At 36.3% G+C, this 27391-nt stretch overlaps 1 protein-coding gene and 4 long non-coding RNA genes across 12 annotated transcripts; 2 read left to right on the forward strand and 3 right to left on the reverse strand.

Annotated features, from left to right (window-relative positions):
- Window positions 1-1452: 1452 nt before the first annotated feature.
- Window positions 1453-5150, reverse strand: LOC136069982 (uncharacterized). The gene is made up of 4 exons (XR_010631188.1): window positions 4855-5150; window positions 3768-4270; window positions 1832-3609; window positions 1453-1656 (listed from the first exon to the last, which is right to left on the reverse strand). It is a non-coding gene; the product is annotated as an uncharacterized LOC136069982 (long non-coding RNA).
- A 3183-nt stretch (window positions 5151-8333) lies between these two features.
- Window positions 8334-10511, reverse strand: LOC136069983 (uncharacterized). Its single transcript, XR_010631189.1, has 3 exons — window positions 10327-10511; window positions 9672-9723; window positions 8334-8633 (listed from the first exon to the last, which is right to left on the reverse strand). It is a non-coding gene; the product is annotated as an uncharacterized LOC136069983 (long non-coding RNA).
- Window positions 10512-14179: 3668 nt separating this feature from the next.
- On the forward strand, window positions 14180-14810 carry LOC136069989 (uncharacterized). Its single transcript, XR_010631200.1, has 2 exons — window positions 14180-14556; window positions 14707-14810. It is a non-coding gene; the product is annotated as an uncharacterized LOC136069989 (long non-coding RNA).
- Window positions 14811-14970: 160 nt separating this feature from the next.
- On the reverse strand, window positions 14971-17770 carry LOC136069988 (uncharacterized). Of its 8 annotated transcripts, none has more exons than XR_010631197.1 (5): window positions 17207-17769; window positions 16621-16727; window positions 16442-16546; window positions 15647-15759; window positions 14971-15506 (listed from the first exon to the last, which is right to left on the reverse strand). It is a non-coding gene; the product is annotated as an uncharacterized LOC136069988 (long non-coding RNA). The 8 variants fall into 8 exon arrangements; XR_010631198.1 differs by having other exon boundaries at window positions 16467-16546; window positions 17207-17762; XR_010631199.1 differs by having other exon boundaries at window positions 16442-16494; window positions 17207-17757.
- A 2423-nt stretch (window positions 17771-20193) lies between these two features.
- LOC111987515 (tyrosine decarboxylase) lies at window positions 20194-26957 on the forward strand. The gene is made up of 4 exons (XM_024019235.1): window positions 20194-20683; window positions 25885-26316; window positions 26392-26699; window positions 26739-26957. The coding sequence occupies exons 1-4, from the start codon at window positions 20194-20196 to the stop codon at window positions 26955-26957; spliced, it is 1449 nt and encodes a 482-aa protein (XP_023875003.1).
- Window positions 26958-27391: the final 434 nt, after the last annotated feature.

Consider the following 27391-nt stretch of genomic DNA (forward strand, 5'->3'; position numbering starts at 1 on the left):
GTTGCTATATTTGTGACGAAAAAATTCGTCGCTAAAACTTATTTTCTATTTTTATTATTTTCATGGCGTTGATATTAACTTGTAACCTGTCATTACATTATTAAAACCTCACATTTGATTAACATGTTTATTTCAACAACACATTTATAAAAAATCGATCCATACATTCCACAAGTTAAAATTAAAACAAATATCTAATTCAAACTCCTTCCATACAATAATTGTTTGCAACACATACAATAACTTTAGATGTTTTATAACAATACAAAAAATGTAGCATAATATAATTAGAACCAACAGAAGATGTCCTCATATGTTTTCAAATAATGCCAAAAGTAAAATCCCCTAAAGCCAAAAAGTAACAATGTAACACTCTAAAGTCCAAACAAGTGCTAATAAAATGATTTAAAAAAAAAAAAAAAAAAAAAACATGATAAGTATTACTAAGTTTGTAGTTTATACTATTACTATTATCATTGAGTCCAAACAATTGAAACAAGTGCTGAAATAATGATAAAAAAACCTTTTGTTTTGAGTCCAAACAACTGAAACAAGTGCTATAAACTATAAGCTTAGTGGCTTACCGGTGGCTTGCCTCATTAAGTCGGTGATTGGTGAGTGCTTGCTTCAGAGGCCAGCCAAGCCGAGCAGCGAGAGCTCAGAGGCGAGATGTTAGGTTGGCGAGAGGCGAAAGGCAAGAGCAAGAGAGAGAGTTAAGGGTTCTAGGAGCGAAAGAATGAATTTATACTTAGGGTAGAAATTTGAAAACCTAGCATAAAACAACACCACACTACAAGAAAATGTATTTTTAGTGACGAAAATTTTCGTCACTAAAAATCCAGTTTTTCGTCACTAAGAACCTTTAGTGACGAAATTGGACTTTTAGTGACGAAATTCGTTTCGTCGCTGTAGCCCCGTCACTAAAAGTCCTGGCGACTTTTAGCGACGAAATATTTCGTCACTAAAAGTCCAATTTGGTAATAAAAAAAAAAACTTTTAGCGACGAAAACGTTTCGTCGCTAAATGTTTTCCTCGCTAAAAACAGTATTTAGTGACGAAATTATTTCGTCACTAAAACCATTTCAATTTATTAAATCATATTTAGTGACGAATAATTTCGTCACTAAAACTATTTTCGAATACATATAGTGATGAAAAAATTCGTCACTAAAACTATTTTTAAGAAAATCCAGGAACATATAGCGACGAAAATTTTCGTCACTAAAATCATTTCTTACAAAATTCCGCTACATTTAGTGACGAAATATTTCGTCATTAAAACAATTTTTTGTTGCTATATTTGTGACGAAAAAATTTGTCACTAAAACTTATTTTCTGTTTTTATTATTTTCATGGCGTTGATATTAACTTGTAACCTGTCATTACATTATTAAAACCTCACATTTGATTAACATGTTTATTTCAACAACACATTTATAAAAAATCGATCCATACATTCCACAAGTTAAAATTAAAACAAATATCTAATTCAAACTCCTTCCATACAATAATTGTTTGCAACACATACAATAACTTTAGATGTTTTATAACAATACAAAAAATGTAGCATAATATAATTAGAACCAACAGAAGATGTCCTCATATGTTTTCAAATAATGCCAAAAGTAAAATCCCCTAAAGCCATCAATAAGAAATCTGCACAAATATAAAAACAATGAATTAAGAGAAGCCACACCAATAAATTAAAATCACAACTCCTAATGTATAAATTGTAGAAAGCAAATATAAATTTTCAAGTGTAATATAATACAATTAGTTTCAAATGATACATAAAAAATGAAGTGTTTTAACTTAAAGATAAAGTACTAACCAATAAGTGATTTAACTTGAAGCCTTTAACATCACTAATATCCACTGGAAATGAAAAGTAAAGATATGAAAACAAACATGGAGCTGATCATATTTCCCAATTCTGCAGTAGAAGATATCATACACATGATGCCAACAAACTTGTACATAACTCATCATATATCACATTTGGCTGCACAACACAATAGAGATGTTCATAGCAACCCAAAAAAAATTGTCCAGAGCAAACCCATCAAAATTTAGCCCCATAGATTTAGCAAGCCTTGCCTCCATTATGATTTCACCTCCATTTATAAAGCATGTAGGAAATTAAGCATAAAAAGTAATAAAGATTAAAGTAATAAATTCTTTTGGTTTTGCATGGTTTTGTTTTACTAAAAAAAAAAAAAATGAGCCCTGGAGGTTTCTGGAGCTATAGGTCCATTGTGTTTCTCTGGGCCGTCCTGTGATTGTAAAACTCCTGGGCCGAGCTTCTTTTTGTTTTTTTCTTTTGATTAATATACTTCTACCACTTCAGTAAAAAAAAGAATCATATTAAAATTAGGAAGGAAAGAGAAAAATAAAAAAATTAGACTAAATTTTTTTAGTGTCTAAATATAGAGTTGTATATGGTCCCTTCACAACCATCCTTCTTAGTAGTTGACTTTGGAGCCTTCTGTGAAGAAGCATAGTTTAAACTTTATACTGAGCACCTGAGATGAATGGCACAGTTTAAACTTTTGCAAAAAATACTATAGATTCTAAAGTAAGATGAGTTCGATATAGACATTACAATTTTTACCATTATCAAGTCTCCCAACAATCATATAAACACGATATTACAGTATTGCTCATACAAGAGCATAACTAGTTAGGGAACCCAAATCTTAACTTTAATTAATTCATACAATGATATTCACTGAATCAAACCACTTCAACAACATTAACCCATGAATAAGTTTTCTATCAACTTATCAAATAACTAGATTCGCCGAGCTTTTCCATTACTCAAAACAATTCCATTTTTCTCTAATTTTTATCCTCTACCAAACAAAGCCTTAGCTAGACCTTTAATTCAATTTACTTTTAAGCTACGTTTGGCAATTTATAACTATTTTTCTTGCTTTAAAAGCAATTACTAAATACTTTCAAAAAATCACTACCTCAAAACGATAACCAATACATTCTACCATTAAAGCACAAATTACAAAAAACAAAAACATAAATCAAATCCTTTTCACTTACAAGGAGATCACACGGATCCGAGGACCATCAGAGCAAGTAATGCCACTCCAAGAGTACTGGCGGGGCATGCAAGGATCACCATTCCAACCAAGTGGAGGATTCTTGAGACTATCTTTTACTCTTGACAAACCAATAATTGTGAAAAGAAATACAGTTCCCTTTTTAAAAAATCATGTAATTGAAAATCCTCATATGAAGTGTACTAAACAATGTTTAAATAAGTTGTGTTGTGAGAGAGGAATCAACCAAGCACCTTATGGTCAAACACATTTCACTTGTCTCAAAGGAAGCTGTTATTTAGGCCAGATTAATTTTCTGTACAACTAACTTGATAGGAGACTGCTTAGGTGAGCCACAGTCAATGGCTTAGGCAAATGGGAATTAATCATATATATTTATGTTATTAATATATATATATATATATATTGATAAAAGGGAATTAATCATAAAGGCCATGTCACTAATTCATTAATAAAATTTATCCACTGAATTTTTTTACCTGACATAGGCCGCAAAAGCCCACCCAAGAGCAAGAGTTAAGCATATTAAACATCCCTACAGAAAAAAAAAAAAAAAATGGATTCAAATTAAAATGCAATGAACTCAGCATAAATTTATCCTAAAGCATCAAGAGGATGGGAATTCCGCATTTTTAAACACCTTTAGTATTTAGACAAGTAGTTTCTCAATGGATATTATTGGAGACTACTTACAGTAATAGTAATAAGGATTTAGATGACTAAGTCTAGTATAAATTGCACATCCTCTGAAGTGTCACTGATGGAACTAGACATCTTTGCAAAACCTAATGTCTGAACCCATCTCGAGTAGCAGTTCTTCCCCCAAGATCTAGCACTTCAAAAATCTCTCCAGCATTTATCAGAGGACCAATGTCTAAACCCACAGCAGGGGTCAAACTTATCTTTGTAGGACCATGAAGAGGCCATTGGGTTGCAAAGACACAAGCACCTGCTAGAGTGACATTCAAATTATGGTAACATGGCACATCATTTATGCTTATGTTAAACTAATAGTTTAGAAATATGATCAACTACGGTCATCAATTATGGTTTTGTTTTTTATAATTTGTGCTTTAATGGTAGAATGTATTGGTACTACCAAATAGAGTGTTGAGATAAATAGAACAAAGAAAATATTAATAAAAAAATTGAAACCTGTATTTTCCGGGACGGAAAAAGAACCAGTTGTAGCAGCCCTATTCCACAATCACCACCAAAATTAATAAACATATAAAACAAATAACATCACTACTTTTATGCAATTTTTTCAAACACAAAAACCAAATTTCAATACAATTTAAACAAAAACGAAATCAAAGCCAAAACATTTCCTCACACAGATAAAACACCAAAAACTTTTTTTTTTATTTAACTTTGAAAATAACATTATAAATACACATCTAACCACTAACTTTAGAAATTTTTATTTAAAAATTCAATCTTTAAAAAAAGTTCAATCCAATCAAAACTAAACACGAATAGTAGCAAAAACTTAAATAAATAAAAAAAACCACACACAGATCAAAAACCAAAAACTGAAAATACTATACTAACTCAGTAATCTAATATATATCAAATTTATTTTAACAGATCGATTATTACTCAGCCTAACACAATAATAGTAAAACAAATGTTAAAAAAATTAAAAATTTATATATAGAAAATAAAGAACCAATCAAACACTTCCATAGACAGATCAAACACCAAAAATTCAATATTTAGCAACTCTATAATCTAAAAATATAAAAAAAAAATAACAATAATAATAAAAAAATGATACCTGATTTTGTGAGGGGAAGGGAGGCGAAGGGTCAGATCGGAGAACTGAGTCACACCGTGGATCGCCGACAGGTCGAACCTCTGGGATGGTTTTGTGAGGGGAAGGGAGGCGAAGGGTCGGAATGCGAAGGGTCGGGAGGCGAAGGGTCGGAAGGTGAAGGGTCAGGAGGCGAAGCGTCGCCGGAGGAAGGAAAAGCGTCGCCGGTGCGAAGAAGGCGAAGCGTCGCCGGCGATTTGGAGACCAAGATCGGCGACAATGAGGGCTTATTGGCGACGGTTGAGTTCGTTTGGGTATCGGCGACGGTTGAGTTCGTTTGGGTATCGGCGACGGTGGCTTAACGGCGATAGTTGGCTTATCGGCGACGGTGAGTGGGCTATTGGCAACGGTTCATCGGCGTCGCTTTGTCGAGCTCCACTTCGCTTCATCGGTGTATTTTTTTGTCTTGGTTTCCCTTTTTTTGAGCAAAAACTCTAGAAGAATGGTTTTTTTTTGCTGAGTGGGTGAATGGTTTTTTTTTTTTGGGAGTATTTATAGTGGTCTTTAGCGACGAATGTTTTCGTCGCTATTGCCCACTTCTAGCGACGAATTTATGTTTCGTCACAAAAAGAGGCAGAATTTGTTAAACTTTTAGCAACGAATTTTATTTTCGTCACTAAAGAAACCATATTTTGTTAATTTTTAGCGACAAAATTCATATTTCGTCACTGTAACATACTTTTAGTGACGAATTGTGATTTCGTCACTAAAAACATATAAGTGCAAAATTATTCTTATTTTTAGTGACAAATATTTTTCGTCGCTAATTCTTCCTTATAGCGACGAAAAAATTTTCGTCACTAATACTATCTACAGTAATACCTACAGTGACGAAATATTTCGTCACTAAAAATTTCAACTTTTAGCGACGAAATATTTCGTCGCTATAAATTAATTAAGTTGGCGCCAGTGTTCCCCACCGGCGCCCATTTTTCAACTTTTAGCGACGAAATATTTCGTCGCTAAAAATATATTTTGTTGTAGTGGCTTTTAGCGATAAATTTCAGTTTCGTCATTGAAGACCCAAGCTTTGTTAAGATTTTTAGAGATGAAATCCGTATTTCGTCACTAAAACATACTTTTAGTGACGAACTGTGATTTCGTCGCTAAAAACATGGAAGTGCAAAACTATTATTATATTTAGTGACGAATATTTTTCGTCACTAATTCTTCCTTATAGTGACGAAATGATTTTCGTCACTAATACTATTCACAGCAAAACCTACAGTGACGAAATATTTCGTCACTATATATTAATTAAACTTGCGCCAAAGTTTCCCTCTATTGGCGCCCATTTTTCAAATCACAATAGCGACGAAATTTATTTTTCGTCACTAAATGTTATAATTTTTTTCATTATTAGCGACGAAATTCATATTTCGTCGCTAAAGCTGTATTTTTAGTGACGAAAAATATTTCCTCACTAATTTTCGTCACTAAAAATACATTTTGTTGTAGTGTTCCTTCAACATTAAATGTGGCTGCCCAACATACTGAGGTTTTGATCGTAACTTTAGATCTCACTCCTAATATATCAAAGCAACCTACACTTCATGATCAAGTTCATTATTCTCTCAGGATTAAGAGTTGATGTAAATAGAAGTTGTGAGATTTATTATTCATTTGACAGTCATTAATAGAATAATAAATCTTACAACGGTCTAGTTCAATATGTCTTAACACTTATAACATATCAACATATTAACTAGAAGTCTACACTTCCATGATCAAGATGGACCATTTTAGTTAATATGTTATAGTCTTTGTAGATGAAATGCCCAATTTCATCCTTGACTACGAACTAAAATTCTGAGATTACAAAGAATTTGTGATTTATATATTCTGTAACTAAATCACATAAATTACATACTATGCATCTTATGGACTATATGATAATGTCCAAATATTCATGTTACCATTATCTTAGATAATAATAAAACAACTTTATTAATCACAATATAATTTCATACATAATGTCATACATAGCATTATACAATAGAATTTAAAGTGCACACATATCCTAACACTTAGAACCTCGCAAAAACTTTTAGCTTTTTAATCAAGATCTACAAATAAAATTGCTCTTCAGCAAGGGAATAAGCAAGTTGGTTGCCCTCCCTTTTTGAATGTTTGAAACTATATATATTTATGAAAAAACCTTTGATAGAATCCAAATCACTTCAATAACATGACCAAACATAGTTTTTGATGGCATCTGATTGTTGATTGCTGTGACCAGACTCCTCGGTTGCACATCTCTAAGAGGTTTTCATTGTACATCAAGGAATTTATTAAGTAGTTCCTTAGCTTTAAATGCCACTTCTGTCAAAGCCCATGTTGTTCACTTTTCTCTAATCCTATTTCTTCTTTGCCAAAGGCACCAGGTGATCATAGAAAATAATGCTATTGTGAGAGGAGGAGCTTGTTCAATCACTGTGCTAGCCAACTCAAACACTTGGAACTTACCCAGCTCGATAAAGCTTGATCTTGTTAATGCTATGCATATAATTCAAGGTTAATTATGGTTATAGGTTTCCCTTTGAATAAAGGAGAAATTGAGATCAACATGGTTTTTTTCCATCCACAAAACTTATTAAATTATGACTTTTCAAATAAGGGAGGAATTGGCAAGCCACAAAATATGATTTGTTTGATCAAGCTTGATCAACACAACGTGAGAAAAATTATGCAATGAGGAAGAGGCCGTTATTGCAAGACTTATTTTTTATATATATAATTTGTTTAGGGAAAGGGAGATTTGAGTTATGATATTCCTGTTAAAAACACCAGCAACTATTAGTTAAGCTATAAGACTCTTGGCATTGCAAGAGTTATTAGACTCTTACACCATGAAAGAAAAGTAATACAAGGTTTTTTTTTTCTTTAATAATTCGATATTTACAATAGAAGAGGGAATTGGAACCCAAGATGTTATGAACAAACTAAAAGGTACTATACATTTTTAGACCCCTTGAAACACAAGATGTTCGACCTAGTTATTTAGTCAAGTGATAACTTAGATAAATTATTAGTTCTAGGTTAATACATTCAAATTATATCATGTAAATAATACGGAAATATAAAAAAAAAAACACGATATGATAACTCAGAAAAATCAAACCGATTAAAAACCTAGGGAGTATTTAACTTAGCTATCCTCAAGCTAAAACAGATCCACTATGAAAGAATTGAAGTTTGTACAATAGAACTTAGACCACTAACATCCTATTGCTACCTTGAGTGGAAAACTTACTACCATGATCACGTGACAGCTTCAAGTCCACAGATTACTTCTTTCATTGATCCACTACAACCACAAGTACTCCCACTTGTGTCACACCCCAAACCCCAAAGGGTTCAAAGCATGAAAAAGACATCTCAAAGAACCTGTAGATATTTTTTTTTTACAATCCAATCCACATAAATCATATCAAAAACCAACATTAAGAATTATCATAATAATTTCATTGAATATACTCTTAAAGTAAGTCAGAGCTCTAAGCAATAATTACAAGGACCATTGGCCACAAAAGAATAGAGGTCTGAATAATTAATTACATATCACAGCTTGTCCCATCAGTGGAAATAACATCACAACCACTTTAATATACAAAAGAATGAGTCAAGCCTATTCTAAGATTTACACCATCTAATATACTCATTACAAAAGTTCAGCCTCCATCAGTAGTTAGTCTAACTACTATTAGCCACCAAAAAGCTGTCTCAAAAGACTGTTGCCTACTCTAAAAAGGTTATAAAAATAACGGGATGAGACAGAGCCCAGTAAGTAGCATATTTAATGGGGGTGGGGGAAATGCAGGTTTCATCTATTATAATAATAATAATATGACAAGAATGATTTAATAATGAAATACAAGTTCCTCAAAGTAAATACCTTGAAACTATACATTATAATCTGTGAGCATCAACAATGTAATTTTCAAAGCCATAATATCTAACATAAGATAAATTTTCACAAATCTACCATACTACCACATAAACTGGTCAGGGGATCCACCCATTCACAACTGGCATGATATTGTCCTCTCTGGTATGCAGACTCTTGGCCCCATGGACAACAGCCTTACTCATACCCTCAAGGTTTTTCTCCCATGGGGAGCAGAGAGAGCGCGTCAAATAGGACCTCTCTTGCATGTGGTCTCTTGGCCCCATGGACAGCAGCCTCACCCACACACAATCAAGGAACCTCTTCCCCCCATGGACAGCAGGGAAGAACGCGTCATCTAAAGTAAAAGGGCACTGACCTTGATTTAGATTCCGTGTTCAAAGACTAGCAGAAACCAAATCGGGTGATACGGAAAATCACACATGGCATGGGTTAAAACAACATAAACTCACAGTTACATTACTTTGAAAACATAGTTCATATCCGGTAGTTTCAGAAAACTCTTAAATAATCTAACTTCTACAAAGTTTGTAAGGTTTTCAACTTCATTCTTGTCAAAAAATTTTCTATCAATTTCCCAAGTACTAAGACAAGATAAGCATCTTAAATATTCCAATACACCATAAAATCCAAGATTTTCTTATCAAGATTAAATAAAAAGATGCTCATTTATCCATATCACAAATTATGCATTTCCCCAAATGCAATACCAAATATGATGCATTTTCATATATATATATATATATATTAAAGTTACGACACAATAGTTTTTAGAAAAGTATAATTTCCATAGGTAGTTTCCAAAAGTGTGTCTAACCCAAAAACATTTATATAACATGGTTATTTTTCAAAATCTCATTAAAAAGCTACTTACCTCGCAACCGCAAAATCCTAATTCTCCAAGCTCCAAGGAGATTAGCTAGAACCTAACAATATCAAGTAAACCTATCACAATAAGTATAGAACTTGAAATTGCATCTAGCCACAATTTAGGAATTTGCCAAATAATCATTTAATTAGGAAAGCCTAGTATTTAACCTCATCAATAATAATATATTTCACTTCCCTAGTTTCTCAACAAATTGATTCACAAGGCATAAACTCCAATTTATAGAGTTAACCCATTTAATATCATCTCCAACATTATGACTAGCTTCCATAAAATTTACACAACATCATTAAGAGACCCATGAAAGCAAAATCAATATATCCTCCAAGATAAAAAATTTAGAACTTCCACTAACTCCAAATAAACCCAATGGCAATGGAAAAATTAAATTTACCAACCATCACATATTATAACTTAAAACCCCTAAATTTTCCACCATACATAAACCTTAAGTAGTCATCAATAGCACAAAGTATATACCCACTCATCAAATTATTCCACCAATACAAAACCCATACATAAAAACACATAAATATCACTTCCAATGCTCATAAATCACATGGGTATCATTATTAAAGCTTAGATAAAAATAATCCTCAAGAAAAAGTGTAAAACCCACCAAAACATGAGAAATTTTTACCTCAAATAAAATGATGAAGATGCTTTGGGGTTCCTAAGTATTTTTCCAGTGATCTTGCTGGAAAAATGATGGTGAGATGGTGTGGTTTGGAGTGAAGGCCAGCAGGTGAGTGTGGAAGTGAGTGTGTGTGTGTTTCAGTAAAGAGAAAAGAAAGAAAATGAAAGAAAGAAAAGAGGGAGCCGGCCAAAAGAAGAGATAAGGGGGAGTGGGTAGTGGGGTTAGGTGGGGCTTTGGCATGTGGGAACCCAAAATAAAAATTTTGGTCTTGACTTTTTTTTTTTTTTTAAGTTGACTAGGACGTTACACAAGCACTCACAAAAAGGGAGATAGTGACTTTCTAAGATCGGAAACTATGAGGGCACCTCTTATTGGTTGAATGCATGTTGGACCACATCAGAGACACGTGTATCAATTACAATACTCCTGATGTCCCTTTCGATATCCAGTACTTGTTTCCCAAGCAATGGCAAGGTCATCTACCTATGGGTCCTAGTATCACGTTGGTGCAATTCCTATCCTTTAGTCAACAGATAACATCACAGCTGTGCAAAGGTCCAAAGAAGGGAAATGATGACTTAACACCTGTCCTTGTACTTAGCCATATTCCTCAGATTATAAAAGAAACACGTAGCTGTATTTGGGGCAAGAACCCAAGAACAAAAGGGGAGATTTGAGAAAAGAGAGTAGAGAGTTAGTAGGAGAGAGGAAGAACCTTGTTGTAAGAAACCAGTCTCCTTTCACACATAACACAGTCTGAGCAGAGCAAGAACATTAAATTCTTGCTCAAACCGTGGTTTTTTATCCCTTCTTTAGGGCTTTCCACGTACATCTTGTGTTTCTTACATCATTACTGTCTTCTTCTTGTTTAAATGTGCGTCTTTTTTATGTCCTACCATCACTTTCTTTTTCTTGTTCAAGTGTCATGTCAAAGCTAGCACCTTGTCAAGCTTTCTCATGTAGATGTACTGTTAGATAACTTATTTTACTTCCCTATATAAGCTCAAATCTAACTTACACATACATTAATCATATGAGCTTATTGAACTTTGCATGTGCCATAGCAAAATTGAAAAACTTTGGAAAGGAATAAAGGTAAGATTGTTTTTCAAGTAATCCAATACATTAAAAAAAAGCAATAAATTCTATGGTTTGTGGAACCTAATAATTGCTTATTTAAATTGTGTGTGTGTGTGTGTGGCTTTTAACAGCATTGTGACAAGTTGAAGTCCATAAAATTGAATGATTCCTTAAACCTCATTGCAACCCCTGACATCACTGGAATTCCCAATCTTGAGAAATTAGTTGTAAAAGGCTGTATAAATTTACATCAAGTTCACCCTTCTCTCATGGTTCATAAAAGGCTTACTGTTCTCGATCTAGAAAACTGCAAAAGCCTAATTAGTCTTCCAAGCAAGATTATAATGGAGTCTCTTGAGATTCTTATTCTTTCTGGCTGTTCAAAAATCAACAGAATTCTAGAATTTACAAAAAATATGGGGCGCTTATCTAAACTTCACTTAGATGGCACTACTATTTCCAAACTTCCCTCTTCGATTTAATATTTGACTAACCTTACTTCATTGCATTTAAGAGATTGCAAAAATCTTGTGTCTTCCTAGTATCATTTGTAGCTTCAAGTCACTTAAAGATATCAATTTAGTTGGATGCTCGAAGCTTGACAATCTACCGGAGAACTTGTGAAATGTTGAAAGTCTAGAGGAGTTTGGTGTGAGTGAAATTGCTTTAAGGGAGTTACCTTCTTCTATTGCTCTCTTAAGAAATCGTTCCTCTATTTTAAGATTGGCCTTAAGATTTTGTGAGCATATTTAATGGTCAGTTCTGAGATGATAATTAAAATTTCAGTATAGAAACTGAAATTTTGAATTTTGATGTCTGTGTACAAATGAAGGATTGCTCTTGGATCTGATAATGTGATGATCTTTGAGCATCTTTTTTTTTTTTTTTCTTTTTAATTATCAGTTTACAGGAATTTGATCCTTTCTCATTGAGCATTGATGGCGATAAACTTCGCGGCCGTGGAACTACCGATTGTTTGGGGCATGTTGCGCTTGTAACTGAACTCATGAAGTGGCTAGGGGAGACAACCAAAATTGAAGTCCACTGTTGTTGCTGTCTTTATAGCCAATGAAGAGAATTCTGCCATTTCGGGAGTTGGTATTGGATGCACTAGTGAAAGATGGACTACTCAATAAGCTGACGGATGGTCCACTTTAAGTAAATGGCATTTCTTGTGAATGAAACGAAATATATAAAGCATCTCTTGACACTATCTTTATATTAAAGCTTAACAAAGTTTTAGTTTAATTTTTGTGATTTTTGGTATTTCCACTCTGGTTTTGGATTGACACAGCAGATAAACAACCCTGTGTTGGTACTGGTGGTATGATTCCTTGGAAACTTAAAGCGACTGTGAAGCTTTTTAACAGTGGTTCAGCCCATAAGGTACACACACCATTACAATTATGTCTGATACTTTTTGTGTGAGCATTAAATATGCTCACAAAATCTTAAGGCCAATCTTAAACTTGGGATTGTTATAAAAAATACTCCTATATTTTTAGCTGTTGAATTTTTGTGATAAAGAGTTCTAACAGAAAATGAAATTGTTTCGATGCAAAGCAAATTACAGTTATAACGTGTTTTAAAGCTGTACACTTGCAACTTGTTCAGTAACTAAATTGATTAAAAAAAAAAAAATTAAGACGTTAGAAATAACAAAAGATGGCATAATAATAGAGATTTGTATTTTAAAATTATTTGGCATACAAAATTATATTAAAGTATTATTATTGTCCTTTAATTTATAAATTTTAATGCTAATCATTATTGTTATCTGTAGTTTTATCATTAATTCATTTACTTCCTAAAACTTAATTTATAAATTGTGTGATTTTTAAAAAAAAAAAAATTATAGAGCTATTTTTCATTTTTTGCCCAATTTGTTTTAAACATTTTATTCTTATTTTCTTCACTAATTAATTATTGGTTATTCTAAAAGTTTAAGCTATTAAAAAATTGTAGCCCTCTACATTAAGAGTAGCATTGAAAGGTTTGATATTATTCAGTACTCACATTTTTTTTTTTTGAGAAGAAATTCAGAACTCACTTAAGATATTTGATCAAATTTTCATCTAACTAAGCTCTATGGAAATACATAATTGTCTACCATATGTTAAAATAAAGCCCTGAAATTAATGAAGGCTACCAAAAGCTTTTATTGGGCCAAATTTAAAATTTTCAAGCAGGCCCAATCCACCACTTATATTCAGTTCTTGACCCATTTCTCTTGAGGTTTCTTTCCCGCCAATTTCACACTTTGACCCCATCTTCTCACTAGTAACAGCGACAATTGTTCTGTTCCACAGTTATTCGTGATGGGAATCGCCATTCCGATAGACTCCTTTCGAAAAATCCCCGTTGTCACTTTGAAGTTACTTCCCAAATTGCTGAAATTTGAACCCAAAAGGATTCTTGAGCTTCTGTAAAAATCATGGAAACTTCAAAGTCCATACCCACTTCTACACCGAGTCCAAAGGCAAACCATGGATTTGGATCCAGACCTCAGTAGAGTCGAAATAACTTTCATGCACCGTTTGTTGTGGTTGCATTCTTTGATTATCAACAAATGACCTTTAACAGACCAAGGTCCTCAAATACAAAAACCTTCCTCAAAGGCAAAGGGTTTTGGCATTATGGTGTTTGCTTCCAAAAGCTTCTTATAGGAATTGCAGATGCCTGTTGAGAAGTTCAAGATACAATCAGTTATCAAGGGAGTGGAGGCAATATACTATACTATACTATTTACGAAGACCAAAGTAGAATATACGAGGTTCATGTGCATGTGTTAAGATTTGGGTTTGAGTTAGTTGTGGATGTGGTGAATGCATTGATTACCATGTATGTGAAATGTGGTGATGTTCAAAGTGCACGATTAGTGTTTGATAGAATGCCAAGTAGAGATAGGATATCATGGAATGGAATGCAATGATTTCGGGGTATTTTGAGAATGGAGAGTATGCTATAGTACCTTCATTTCCATAAATATAGAACAAAAAACCAAGGTGTTGGTTGTCACTAAATTTTTCTTTGTAAATTTTCAGGCAAGTTTTACATTGTTATGTGATCTATAGGAGGCTAACCAGTTATTGTAGATATTCTAAACCATTGAAAACATGGAAATGGCAAACTTCCACTCATTTTGCAAGTCTGGTAATTACAAATATTTTTCTTATCTTCATTTCATAATGTGCCACTGCTTTATTTGATCTGTATATTCTACTTTGGTCTTCGTAAATAGTATAGTATAGTATATTGCCTCCACTCCCTTGATAACTGATTGTATCTTGAACTTCTCAACAGGCATCTGCAATTCCTATAAGAAGCTTTTGGAAGCAAACACCATAATGCCAAAACCCTTTGCCTTTGAGGAAGGTTTTTGTATTTGAGGACCTTGGTCTGTTAAAGGTCATTTGTTGATAATCAAAGAATGCAACCACAACAAACGGTGCATGAAAGTTATTTCGACTCTACTGAGGTCTGGATCCAAATCCATGGTTTGCCTTTGGACTCGGTGTAGAAGTGGGTATGGACTTTGAAGTTTCCATGATTTTTACAGAAGNTTTTTTTTTTTTTTTTTTTTTTTTGGGGTGGGAAGGGCTAGGTTGAATTTGAGTTTATTGTTTTTGGGTTAAATGGGTTTCAATGAGTTTGTAGTTAAAACCCAATAATTCTGGGTCTAATTGAGTTGATGTCCATTTAACCCAACTAATAATTTGGTGGATTTTGGTTTAATTAGAGTGGGTGAGTTTGGGTGGACAAATGGGTTTGGGCTTACTTTGTCACCCCTACTTTGAAGCCACTTCCCAAATAGCTGAAATTTGAACCCAAAAGGATTCATGAGCTTCTGTACAAACCATGGAGACTTCACAGTCCATACCCACTTCTACACCAAGTCCAAAGGCAAACCATGGATTTGGATCCAGACCTCAGTAGAGTCAAAATAACTTTCATGCACCGTTTGTTGTGGTTGCATTCTTTGATGATCAACAAATAACCTTTAACAGACCAAGGTCCTCAAAGACAAAAACCTTCCTCAAAGACAAAGGATTTTGGCATTATGGTGTTTGCTTCCAAAAGCATCTTATAGGAATTGCAGATGCCTGTTGAGAAATTCAAGATCCAATCAGTTATCAAGAGAGTAGAGGCACTATACTATTTATGAAGGCCAAAGTAGAATATACAGAACAAATAAAGCACTGGCACATTATGAAATGAAGAAAAGAACAATATTTTTAATTACCAGAATTGCAAAACAAGTGGAAGTGCTTCACCATTTCCATGTTTTCAATGGTTTAGAATATCTACAATAGCCGGTTAGCCTCCTTTAGATCAGATAACCAATGTAAAACTTCCCTGAAAATTTGCAAATAAAAATTCAGTGATGACTAAGACCTTGGTTTTTTGTTCTATATTTATGGAAATGAAGGTACTATAGCATACACTATTCTTAAGACAACTTCGAAAATTAAAGAATTCATCACAAATTTCTAGTACTTATCTCTAACTTGCTTCTGTTTCGAAAGATAAAAAGATAAAAGAAAGGAGCACTGATATATTTATTTACATGAACACAAATGAAAAGTTGATTAGATGTTTGCCCTCTCAGACCTGCATAGTTTCTTTCCTGAATCTTTAAGCTCACTAGAGATTCAAATTGAGCAAACCATAAAACGGACAGTAGAGAGAAACATGGAAAAAAAATGGAGAAGAAAAGGAAAAAGAAAGAATGAACAATCAGCTAATAAGTTATACTTCAAAGCAATATACCAGATCTATCATCAGCAATGATTTTTTACTTCTTAAAGATCATATAATAAGAGTAAAAGGTTGTTCCCACTGAAACACAATCAGGTGAACCATCTTGTCATACTGAAATTAACTTAAATCCAGATCAAACAAACAGAAATAAGAATTTATAGTTTCCCATTTCTATCTAAATTTCATGTCTATCCTATAATTAGTGTTTGTTTTGAAACACATTGAATGCTAGCAAGATCTAAATTCAGGTTTTAGAGTGTCGTTTTCAATATTAAACCTTCTGTTGGAAGATGTATTCTTACAAAAAGGCTGCTTCGTTTCATTCAATATCTGCAACAAAGTCCCTCCCAAATAGCATAAGTCAGTCAACGTGTCTTCCTTACTGATTAGCTTTTGTATTTCAGTTAACCTTCACACGTAACAAAGATAAGAAACCAAGACAAAAGTTTTTACTACCTGATGCCAGAATTTAGCTAATGTAACCATCTTTGCAAGAATCCAATAAATCAATCCAATGCTGGATCAATGGCCCACTTTGCATCCTACCGTCAATCATAAAGCAGCTGAAAATTTGAAATGAAATTGAGTTAAAATACAAATCTTTCTTTTTATTTATTTTTTAAATGAAAAGATAAACTACAAATCAAAGCTAAAATTTCTGTGCTCTCACTTTCAAGAAAAATTCCAAAAGAGACAGAATGATGGTCTTACTAGCTAGTATACTTTAGTATTTACTATAGTGGTATATCTTAAAGCTATGATTTCGAGCACAATGTGCAATGCTGTCCAGATTATTGTTCATGCCAGGATTTATTGATGGCTGAAAGTAAAGCGTCAACAACAATTTTCAACCTGTTAGTCAAAATGGTGGTAAGTCAACAGCATCCTAAACTATATTTCTTAAACTGTTAAGCTTGAAAAATTGTCATCAGTACATATGATGTTTAACATAAAGGTTGCATAAGAAGAAAACCAGGCTATGTGCATCAAACAGGAAACTGAAGAGTTAGCAAGCTGAGAACTTAGAAAATCGTGAACATACTACATTAAGCAAAGTCTTTCTTAACAGCTTGTATCTCCCAGCTTGGTATTTGCTTTCCATAACAAAGACTGCAAACCTGCTACTGTTAAGTACAAGTGCAGCCACTTCACCTTCCATAATACAAAGGACATGGCTTCACAAATTGTCAGAAAAAGGACTATGAATTCCAACTAAGCCATCCAACCATAACAGCCTATTGCAATTTGGTTCCCCATTCAATCATTGCATAGAAAGCCTGAACCTCACCAGCAACATTCTCTTTTAGTATTTACTTCCATTGAAATTAGCACTTGCCATGCTCGACTATCAACAAATTGTGTCAATTTAAAAGCAGGAGGCTTACAGCTTCTTAAAGAATGATTCCCAGCCATTGCTTCTTTACAGATCATGACCATGAGTGTAGTTAAAAGTTTAAGAAGCATTGACAACCTTCTCCTCAACCATGTTCCCAGTCCTGCATTTCCAAATTGCCCAAAGAGTTATTAGCCCAAAAGGCCTAAGAGTAGCCTCAATAACAACAATAATGGAAGAAAAAAAAAAAAATAAGCATCCCACACCAATAGTGAGCCAATTCATTATGTGCCTTAGGCATAAAGGTTCATTTAATTGAAATAGATTGAAAACCCCCCCCCCCCTCTCTAAAGCCTACACGTAGGGGTGTGCAGTTAGCCCACCAAAACTGACCCAACCCAACCCAATCCCCTGGGTTTGGTCGGTTTTTAGTAGTTGGTGGGTTGGGTTGGGTTATGAAATTTTTTTTAATAGTGGGTCGGGTTGGGTGCGAGTTATAACAATCCCCTCCACCATTTGTTAAAATATTACCAATCATGCAAGGACCACATTGAAGAAAAGTAAAAATTATAAGATGAAAATGAATAAATCAAAAGTATAAGTTTTGGGCTACACCGTAGGTCAGCTTTGACGTCTTAGAAAAATTGTGTAGAATGAGAGGAGATATTCCCTCTATTTATAGTGGTTTTAAAGGATAAGTCTGACTTGGGATTGACCTCCTTGTAGATAATTATCTCTATTTTTTTATTTATTTTAATAGAGGTAATGATTAATTATTATCATTCCAATTTAATTGAGATATTTATCTCTATTTAATTAAGATAATTATCATCTTAAATGACACATGTCAACACTTGATTTATCTAATTTAAAGACATTAATTTTGCCTCCTACAATCACATCATTAATTCATATATAAAAAGTTTTGCTCAACCATGAAAGAACAAAAAGCACCCACACACATCATGAATTCCATACGATAGGCCTACAAAAGCCTCATATGAACTCCTAAGAAACTTTTGGGAAAATAAAAATTAGGCTTTTCTTGATAAATAAATAAATAAATAAATATATATTGTTACAGTCTCCTCAACGCATATTACTAATCATCAAAATAAAACCAAAACAACCACTAAAGAAATGCATAGCCAAAGTTAACCATTAGCCTCATAAGACTATCCAAAAATATAACTCAATTCAAATTCCATTGTAAAGCTGGAGATTTAATAGCTATTATGCATAAAATTAAAATATGCTCAGTTTATATAACATTCATAGCAATGTCATAACTGATAACTCCCTTGGGCTGGGCTTAAGAGGTAGTGAAAGCAGCTTGATCGATGAGATGGCAGAGACTTTTGGTCCTCTAGAACGTAGAGAAGGGCTTGGAAGAGGCCTCAGGAGTGAGTGGCGGGAAAGGTAATTTGAAGTGGCCATTGGTGGAAGCAGCGTGAAAAGGAAGCCTGACTGCATGAGGCTTCTGCGGCAGATAACGTAGTGAGGATGTCTTACGGTCAAGCATTTTGACAAACACCTTATAGGGCATTTCTCAAGAGACCAATTCTCTTTGCCTATGTGGATCAATTTGAACTTCCATTTACACAGGTATCAACATCACCCACATCAGTATCTTCCATCATTTCTCTGATCCAATATAAAGAAAAAATATATATGTATTTAAAACAATTCAAAATAAATGATGAACTTTCTTTTAAATTTCTCAACACATTTGGCAATGGGATTTAATTTGAAATAGTATTTTAAACATTATTAAACTTTGGAAAATGTCTTTCTGTGAGCCATATATCAACATCATGTTGTACACAATCTTAGGTTTGCAACATAAAGGAGGGCCAGCACTTGGCACAGCCACCATATATAATTCACAAAAACAAATCCTCCATTTATTGGATAGAAAATTCTATTAAATATTATATGATTTACCCAAAGTAAATTTTCATGACTGAAATTTTAAGAATTTAAAACACTATACTCCAATTAAATCTTACTACCAAAAATTTCAAGAAATTTAAATTTTTACTATTTATTTAAATAATTTTAATCATCCATTATAATTTTGATTTTTATAAATAAATAAATAAACGCGGTTTTACATTATGTGTTTTGATCAATTAAGTTAATCTCTTCTTTTCTTTTCAATTTTCATTGGAATATTGCTGTCAATTTAAAATTACATGCAGATATCATTTCAAATTTCATTAGCCTTTGTGGTAGATTGGAGGATTTTTCCTCTAAACTGGATTGAAAGTAAACTCTATTGTTGGCCATAAGATTCTCAAATATCTTGAGCAAGAATACCTAGACAGATTCAGTGCCACACACACACATATGCACAGGTCCGTGGATGGTAGGTACATCTATCCAAATCTGACATGGCAGTATCTTATTGGATAATGCAAATTTGAGTTTTTAATAGGTACTGCTCCAGGACTATCTAAGTTTTTCCCCGTCCTTACACTCTGGCATTTCATTTCTCACGTCACGGGGTTTCGTCACTTTTATTTATATATATAAACTCTTCTTCATTCCCTTGAATCTATACCATCAGCTACAAGATAGTCTCAACTTTCTCATTTCGTGTTTTTTCCTTTCACTACAATAAATAACCCTTCCACCAGAAAATCAAAGAAGCCCGAACCATATCTTTTTCTCTGTACCACATATATTTATTTATTATGGGTAGCCTCAATTCTGACAATGTAGCTAGCCACACTTCTTCCTCTAACATTAGCCCGTTGGACCCTGAGGAGTTCAGGCGACAGGGCCATATGATCATAGATTTCCTAGCTGATTATTATCGAGATGTAGAGAAATACCCGGTTCAAAGCCAAGTCGAACCGGGATATCTCCAAAAACGTTTGCCAAAGTCCACCCCACATAATCCAGAACCCATTGAAACCATTCTCCAAGACGTGCAGGAGCACATTGTTCCTGGTTTAACACATTGGCAAAGCCCAAACTTCTTTGCTTATTTCCAATGCACTAGTAGCATAGCGGGGTTTCTTGGAGATATGCTTAGCACCGGCTTCAATGTGGTTGGATTCAGTTGGATTGCATCACCAGCCGCGACTGAGCTAGAGATAATAGTCACGGATTGGCTTGGAGAGATACTTAATCTACCCAAGTCTTTCCTTTTCTCTGGCAATGGTGGGGGTGTGATACAAGGTGTTAATAATATAAAAAGAGAGAGAATGACTGAATAGTCTGTATAATATTATGTGTGTATCAATATACAAAAGCGAGCCTTTATATAGGCTAGGTATGTGTGCAGTACAAGTAATAGAAGTATAGTACAAGTAATATACTAGGCTAAGCCCAATGGGCTAATCTATACACTAACATCCCCCCTCAAACTCGAGGTGGCAAGGAGGAAGCCAACTGGAGTTTGGATATAAGATCTCGAAGACGACCAGGTGGGTGAGACTTGGTGAAGATATCAGCAGGCTGGTCAGCAGACGAGATGGAGAACAACTTGAGATTGCCTTTCTTGAGATGCTGGCGAGTAATGTGGCAGTCGATCTCAATGTGCTTGGTGCGTTCGTGGAAGACATCATTATGAGCAATGTAGATAGCACTACGATTGTCACAATAAAGAGGAGTAGCAGTGGGCTGTGGAGCATCCATGTCAGCCAAGAGCCAGCGAAGCCAGACAAGCTCGCAGGTGGTGTCGGCAAGGGCACGATACTCAGCCTCAGTACTGGAACGGGAAACAACATCCTGCTTTTTGCTACGCCATGAGACAAGAGAAGTACCCAACAGGAAACAGAAACCTGTGATAGAGCATCGATCAGTCGGATCACCGGCCCAGTCCGCATCTGAATAGGCATGAAGCTCAAGAGAAGACCGAGAGGAGTAGTGTAGACCATGATAAAGTGTACCCTTGACATATCGGAGAATCCGAAGAACAGCAGCATAGTGGACAGAACGAGGGGCATCCATGAATTTACTAACCATACCCACGGCATGTGAAATATCTGGACGAGTAACAGTGAGATAGATCAGACTACCAACCAACTGACGATAGCGAGTAGCATCAGATATAGGTTCACCATCCAAGGGTGTGAGCTTGGCATTGTATTCCAAAGGAGTGGAAACAGTCTTGTTGTCAGTGATACCGGCTTTGGAGAGAAGATCAGAAGCATATTTAGCTTGGGAAAGATAGTATCCATCAGAGGATGAGGTAACCTCAAGCCCAAGAAAATAGCTGAGAGTGCCCAAATCTTTCATCTCAAAATGCTGACTAAGGAAGTGCTGGAGAGAGCGGATACCTGCAGAATCATCTCCAGTAATAATCATATCATCAACATAGAGAAGAATAAGAGTGATACCAGCAGAGGATCTTCGGACGAAGAGAGCAGTGTCATGAGGACTCGAAGTGAAACCCTGCTGAGCAACAACTGAGCTGAACTTTTCAAACCAAGCTCGAGGAGCCTGCTTGAGGCCATAAAGAGCACGGCGAAGGCGACAAACTTGACTGCCTGAATGTGGATAGCCAGGGGGTGGTTGCATGTACACTTCTTCTTGAAGGTCTCCATTGAGGAAAGCATTCTTCACATCCATTTGATAAAGAGGCCAACGGCGAACAGCAGCCACAGCAATGAGACATCTGACAGATGTAAGGCGAGCAACAGGAGCAAATGTTTCCTCATAGTCAATGCCATACTCTTGGGTAAAGCCCTTGGCAACTAGGCGAGCCTTGTATCGTTCAACAGATCCATCAGCCTTGGTCTTGATCTTGTAAACCCACCTACAACCTACTACAGACTGACCAGGAGGCAAATCAACCATATCCCAAGTGTGATTTTTATGAAGGGCATCTAGTTCATCATTCATAGCTTGCTGCCAAAGAGGGTCAGTATGGGCCTCACGATAGGTGTGAGGTTCATAGAGGGTGGCAAGGGCAAAAGAGCAATGATAATCAGAGAGATAAGGGGGAGGAATGCTTACCCGAGTGGAACGACGAAGTTCAGGACCATCAGGAGACTCAGGAGAGGGTGGTGCCACAGGATCCAAGACAGGCAGGTCATATGCCGGGGACAGAACCGGAGATGAGTCGTCTGGAGAGGCAGCCGATGTTGAAGAATCCTCCACAAGTTCAGGATAGAGAGGGAGGAAAAGATCAGTAAAAATGGGAGACTCAGAGGAAGAGGATGTAGGAAACTGCTGAAGACTCGTAAAAGGACGATGTTCCCAAAACTCAACATGACGGGAGACACGAAGACGATGAGAAATGGGATCATAGCAGCGAAACCCCTTTTGAGATACACCATAACCAAGGAAACAACAGAGACGAGCACGAGGTTGGAGCTTTGTTCGTTCATGAGGAGGAAGAGAGACAAAGCAAGCACAACCAAAAACCCGAAGAGAGGAGTAGTCAGGGGTTTGACCATAGAGAAGCTCAAATGGTGATTTGTTGTGTGTAGTTGGTGAAGGGATACGATTAATGGTGTATACAGCAGTGAGTGCAGCCTCACCCCAAAAGCGCTCAGGAAGAGAGGCAGAAATGAGAAGGGTGCGGACAACATCAAGAATGTGACGATGTTTTCGTTCTGCACGACCATTTTGTTGAGAGGTGTAAGGACAAGACCGCTGAGTAAGTGTACCATGATTGTCTAAAAAGGATAGGAAAGATTTATCATTATATTCTTGAGCATTATCTGATCGAAAAACTTTGACGGTGCGATTGAACTGTGTTTGAATCATTTTATGAAATGTTTGGTAAATAGACACAAGTTCAGACCTATGATGAAGCAGATAAATCCAAGTATATCGAGAAAAATCATCCACAAATATGACAAAATATCTAGATCCCCCCTCAGTAGGAACAGGTGCAGGACCCCAAATATCAGAATGTATAAGATCAAAGGGTGCAGAAGAAAATGAGTCACTATTATTAAAGGGCAATTTTGTTTGTTTGCCAAAATGACAGGAAGTACAATCAAATTTTTGAAACTGAACTGAACCTAAATGACCTTGAGAAGCTAACAACTGAAGACGAGATAAGGATGGATGACCAAGACGAGCATGCCATAGATCAGGTGAGGAGGTGGTAGTGGTAGCAGCTGCAGAAACAACTTGTGAAGGAATCTTCAAGTCATGAACCTCAAACATGCGACCAACCTTACGGCCTGTCCCAAGCACTTGACCTGTCCGGGGATCCTGCACATCCACACCATGATTAGTAAAGAGAAGATCTACGCCTAATTCACAAAGTTGACCAACAGAAAGCAAATTGAGGGATAACTTTGGGATATGAAAAGTGTCACTAAGGGATAAACAAGGAGAAGAGATTGTTCCTTTATGACTAACAGGCATAGGAGTTCCATCAGCAGTGTAAATGGTGATTGGATGTTCTAAGGGTGCCTTATCAGAAAATTGGGATTCATCAGGAGTCATATGGTTACAACATGCAGTATCAAAAAACCAAGGTTGTTTACCTGAGGTGACAGAAAGGGCAGTGGAAGTGCGGGATAAAACCTGTTGAACAACTGCCTCAATATCAGCCGTAGTAAGTGAGGAAGTCAAAGATGGACCTGTAGGAACCGATGGATCTGAAGGACATACAGCAGCTGCCCGAGGAAGAGAAGCTTTATTCTGCTCTTGCACAAATTTCTGCAGTTTGCGACAAACTGAGATGTCATGGCCTTTAGCACGGCAAAACTCACAGCGAGTACCTTTGGAAGACTGAGAGGTGGGACGCCCAGAGTTTATCCGTGGAGGAGCAGTGAATGCAGCAATGGGAGGCTGTGGAGATGGTGTAGCCAAGACATGATCAGATGATGACATGTGATAAGCAGGCCGACGGTTTTCCTCAGAGATGAGCTCCTTCACTGCAGCATCAAGAGAAGGAGTAGGAAACCGGCTAAGCAGAGAAGCCCTAGTAGGCTCAAAATCCTCACGCAAACCCATCATGAAGTGCATAAATTTACGGCGATCCCGATATTTGGCAAAGAGCTCAATGTCCTTAGAACACACTAGTGGAGGATCTGCAGCAGAGAGTTGTTCCCACATAGTAGAAGTCTGAGAATAAAAATCAGAAATGGACTGACCTGTCTCTTGTCGCATTTGATAAAGTTTTGATTCAATATGGAACTCTAAGCTTGAATCATTAGTACAATTATAGCGATCGGCTAAAAACTTCCAAGCAGCCTCAGCAGTCTCAAGACGAGGAAGAAGATTATGAATGGAGGGAATAGAGGTATTAATAAACCAAGACAAGATCTTACTCTGAATACTCTCCCATTCCTCTAGGCGATCTTCATAATCATCTGTTGTAACAGTAGTCGTGGAAGACTCTTCAGCAGCTATGACTTTGGACTTAGGGTTTGGTACTGGCTTAGGAATTGAACCAGTCACATATCTCCACAGTTTACGACCCTTGAGAAAAACAGTCATATTCTGAGACCATGCATGATAGCTAGTAGGACCATCCAACATAATGGTGATAGGACGTATGATGTCGCGTTCACTTTGTTGAGCCATAATGAAGAAAATGACCAAAAAATGAGATTTAGAGACCTCAAATGCAGAAACGGAGCCCAAAATCGGAATCTACGCGAAAAACTGAGCAAGACAGGTCCTGTTGAAAAATTTTGACTTTGGTCAAAGTCAACGGTCAAAGTCAACGGTCAACGGTCTGGTCAACGGTCAACGGCTGATGCTGACGTGGAATGCTGACGTGGATGCTGACGTGGGATGCTGACACGAGATGCTGACGTGGCTGAGTGACGTCACCCTAGGGCTGACGTGGCAGTCCGTGAAACGGAGCAAGGCGCGTGAGGCGCGTGGCAGGCGCGTGAGGCGCGTGGACGGCGAGTGAACGGCGCGTGAAGCGCGTGTAGGGTAGAGACGGCGCGTGGAGGCGCGTGGCAGCGCGTGGGGGCGCGTGGCAGCGCGTGGCGGCTCGTGCTCGTGAGCAGAAACTTCTGGCGGCGCGTGGAGGCGCGTGGAAGGCTGTTTCTGGCAGATTTTTGTTGGGTTTTGCTCGGGACTGTCAGATCTGTCAATGTATACCTTTACTTTGGCGGTTTGATCAACAAACTGACGAAATCCGAGTGTTCTAGGTTTGTGGGCGTGACGGCGGTGACTCGCTTCCGACAGTGACTACCGGATGAAGGCGAGGGCAGCGGAAGAACGCCGGAGATGTCCACAGGAACCAAAAAAATCAGAGGAAAGGCTCTGATACCATGTTAATAATATAAAAAGAGAGAGAATGACTGAATAGTCTGTATAATATTATGTGTGTATCAATATACAAAAGAGAGCCTTTATATAGGCTAGGTATGTGTGCAGTACAAGTAATAGAAGTATAGTACAAGTAATATACTAGGCTAAGCCCAATGGGCTAATCTATACACTAACACAAGGTACTACTTGTGAGACCGTTTTGTGCACACTTGTCGCTGCAAGGGATCAAATGCTTAGCCAAATTGGGAGAGAGAACCTGGTGAAGTTGGTAGTTTATGCTTCTGACCAAACACATAGTGCATTCCAAAAAGCAGCACAAATAGCAGGGATCCATCCAATGAATTTCAGAGCCATCAAGACTCCTAAGTCAACATCATTTGCACTATCACCAGACTCACTACGAGCCCAAATTTTCGAAGATGTGGAAGCAGGCCTAGTCCCATTGTTTTTATGTGCCACTGTGGGAACAACTCCAACGGCTGCCATTGATCCACTAGAATCGTTATGTGCTGTGGCAAAAGATTATGGAATGTGGGTTCATGTTGATGCTGCTTATGCCGGAAGCGCCTGTATTTGTCCTGAGTTTCGGCACTTCATCGATGGTGTTGAGGGTGCAAACTCATTTAGTCTCAATGCACACAAGTGGTTCTTAACCTCTCTGGATTGTTGCTGCCTTTGGGTAAAAGATCCGAGCGCCTTGATAAAGTCGCTCTCAACCAACCCTGAGTTCTTGAGGAATAAAGCCTCGGATTCAAAGCAAGTGGTGGACTATAAAGACTGGCAGATAACGCTAAGCCGAAGATTTCGTTCCTTGAAATTATGGTTTGTACTAAGAAGCTATGGTGTAGCTAAACTTAGGAGCTTCATGAGAAACCATGTGAAAATGGCCAACCTTTTTGAAGGGCTTGTAGCTATGGATAAAAGGTTTGAAATCGTGGTCCCTACAAATTTTGCCATGGTTTGTTTCAGGATTTTACCATCGGCACTAAGTGAGGCAATATACAAAAATGGTAAGCTTGACATAGTAAGCGAGGAACATGCGAATGAGGCAAACCGCAAATTGTTGGAGTCCATCAACATGTCGGGCTGTGTCTTCATGACTCATGCTGTGGTCGAGGGAGTATACGTGATACGATTTGCCGTTGGTGCAACTCTAGTTGAGGAACGACACGTTATCACGGCTTGGAAAGTGGTGCAGAAGCATGCAAATGTCATACTAAGCAATCATAAACCACGAGCTCTTCTTGTGTAAGCCTAGCTAGGCTGAATCTTCTTTGCATGCAGCCAGTAAATTTTTTTTTTTTCGTACACCAAATGGTGGTAAGGATTTGAAATTTAGTTCTTCCCATGAGAAGAATCAATCCCCTCCAACATTTGTTAAAATATTACCAATCATGCAAGGATCACATTGAATAAAAGTAAAAATTATAAGATGAAAATGAATAAATCAAAAGTTACGTAATTGAATTGAATCTAAAGTAAAGCTAGAGGGTATAATTTGTAATTTAGTCTTGAAATATTTTGAGGTGGTGAATCTTTGTATTTATGAAGAACTTCACCTATCTTGACTATGAGATTTTTTTTGTTAGTTCTTTGATTTTAGTTTCATTCAATCGAATCATCTAAATTTCTTATTTATTCAACTCAGATATTCAGTCAAATTATTTTAATATATTTCCATTAAAA

The sequence above is a fragment of the Quercus suber genome, unplaced genomic scaffold (assembly GCF_002906115.3).
Source record: "Quercus suber isolate HL8 unplaced genomic scaffold, Cork oak 2.0 scaffold_201, whole genome shotgun sequence".
NCBI lineage: Eukaryota > Viridiplantae > Streptophyta > Magnoliopsida > Fagales > Fagaceae > Quercus > Quercus suber.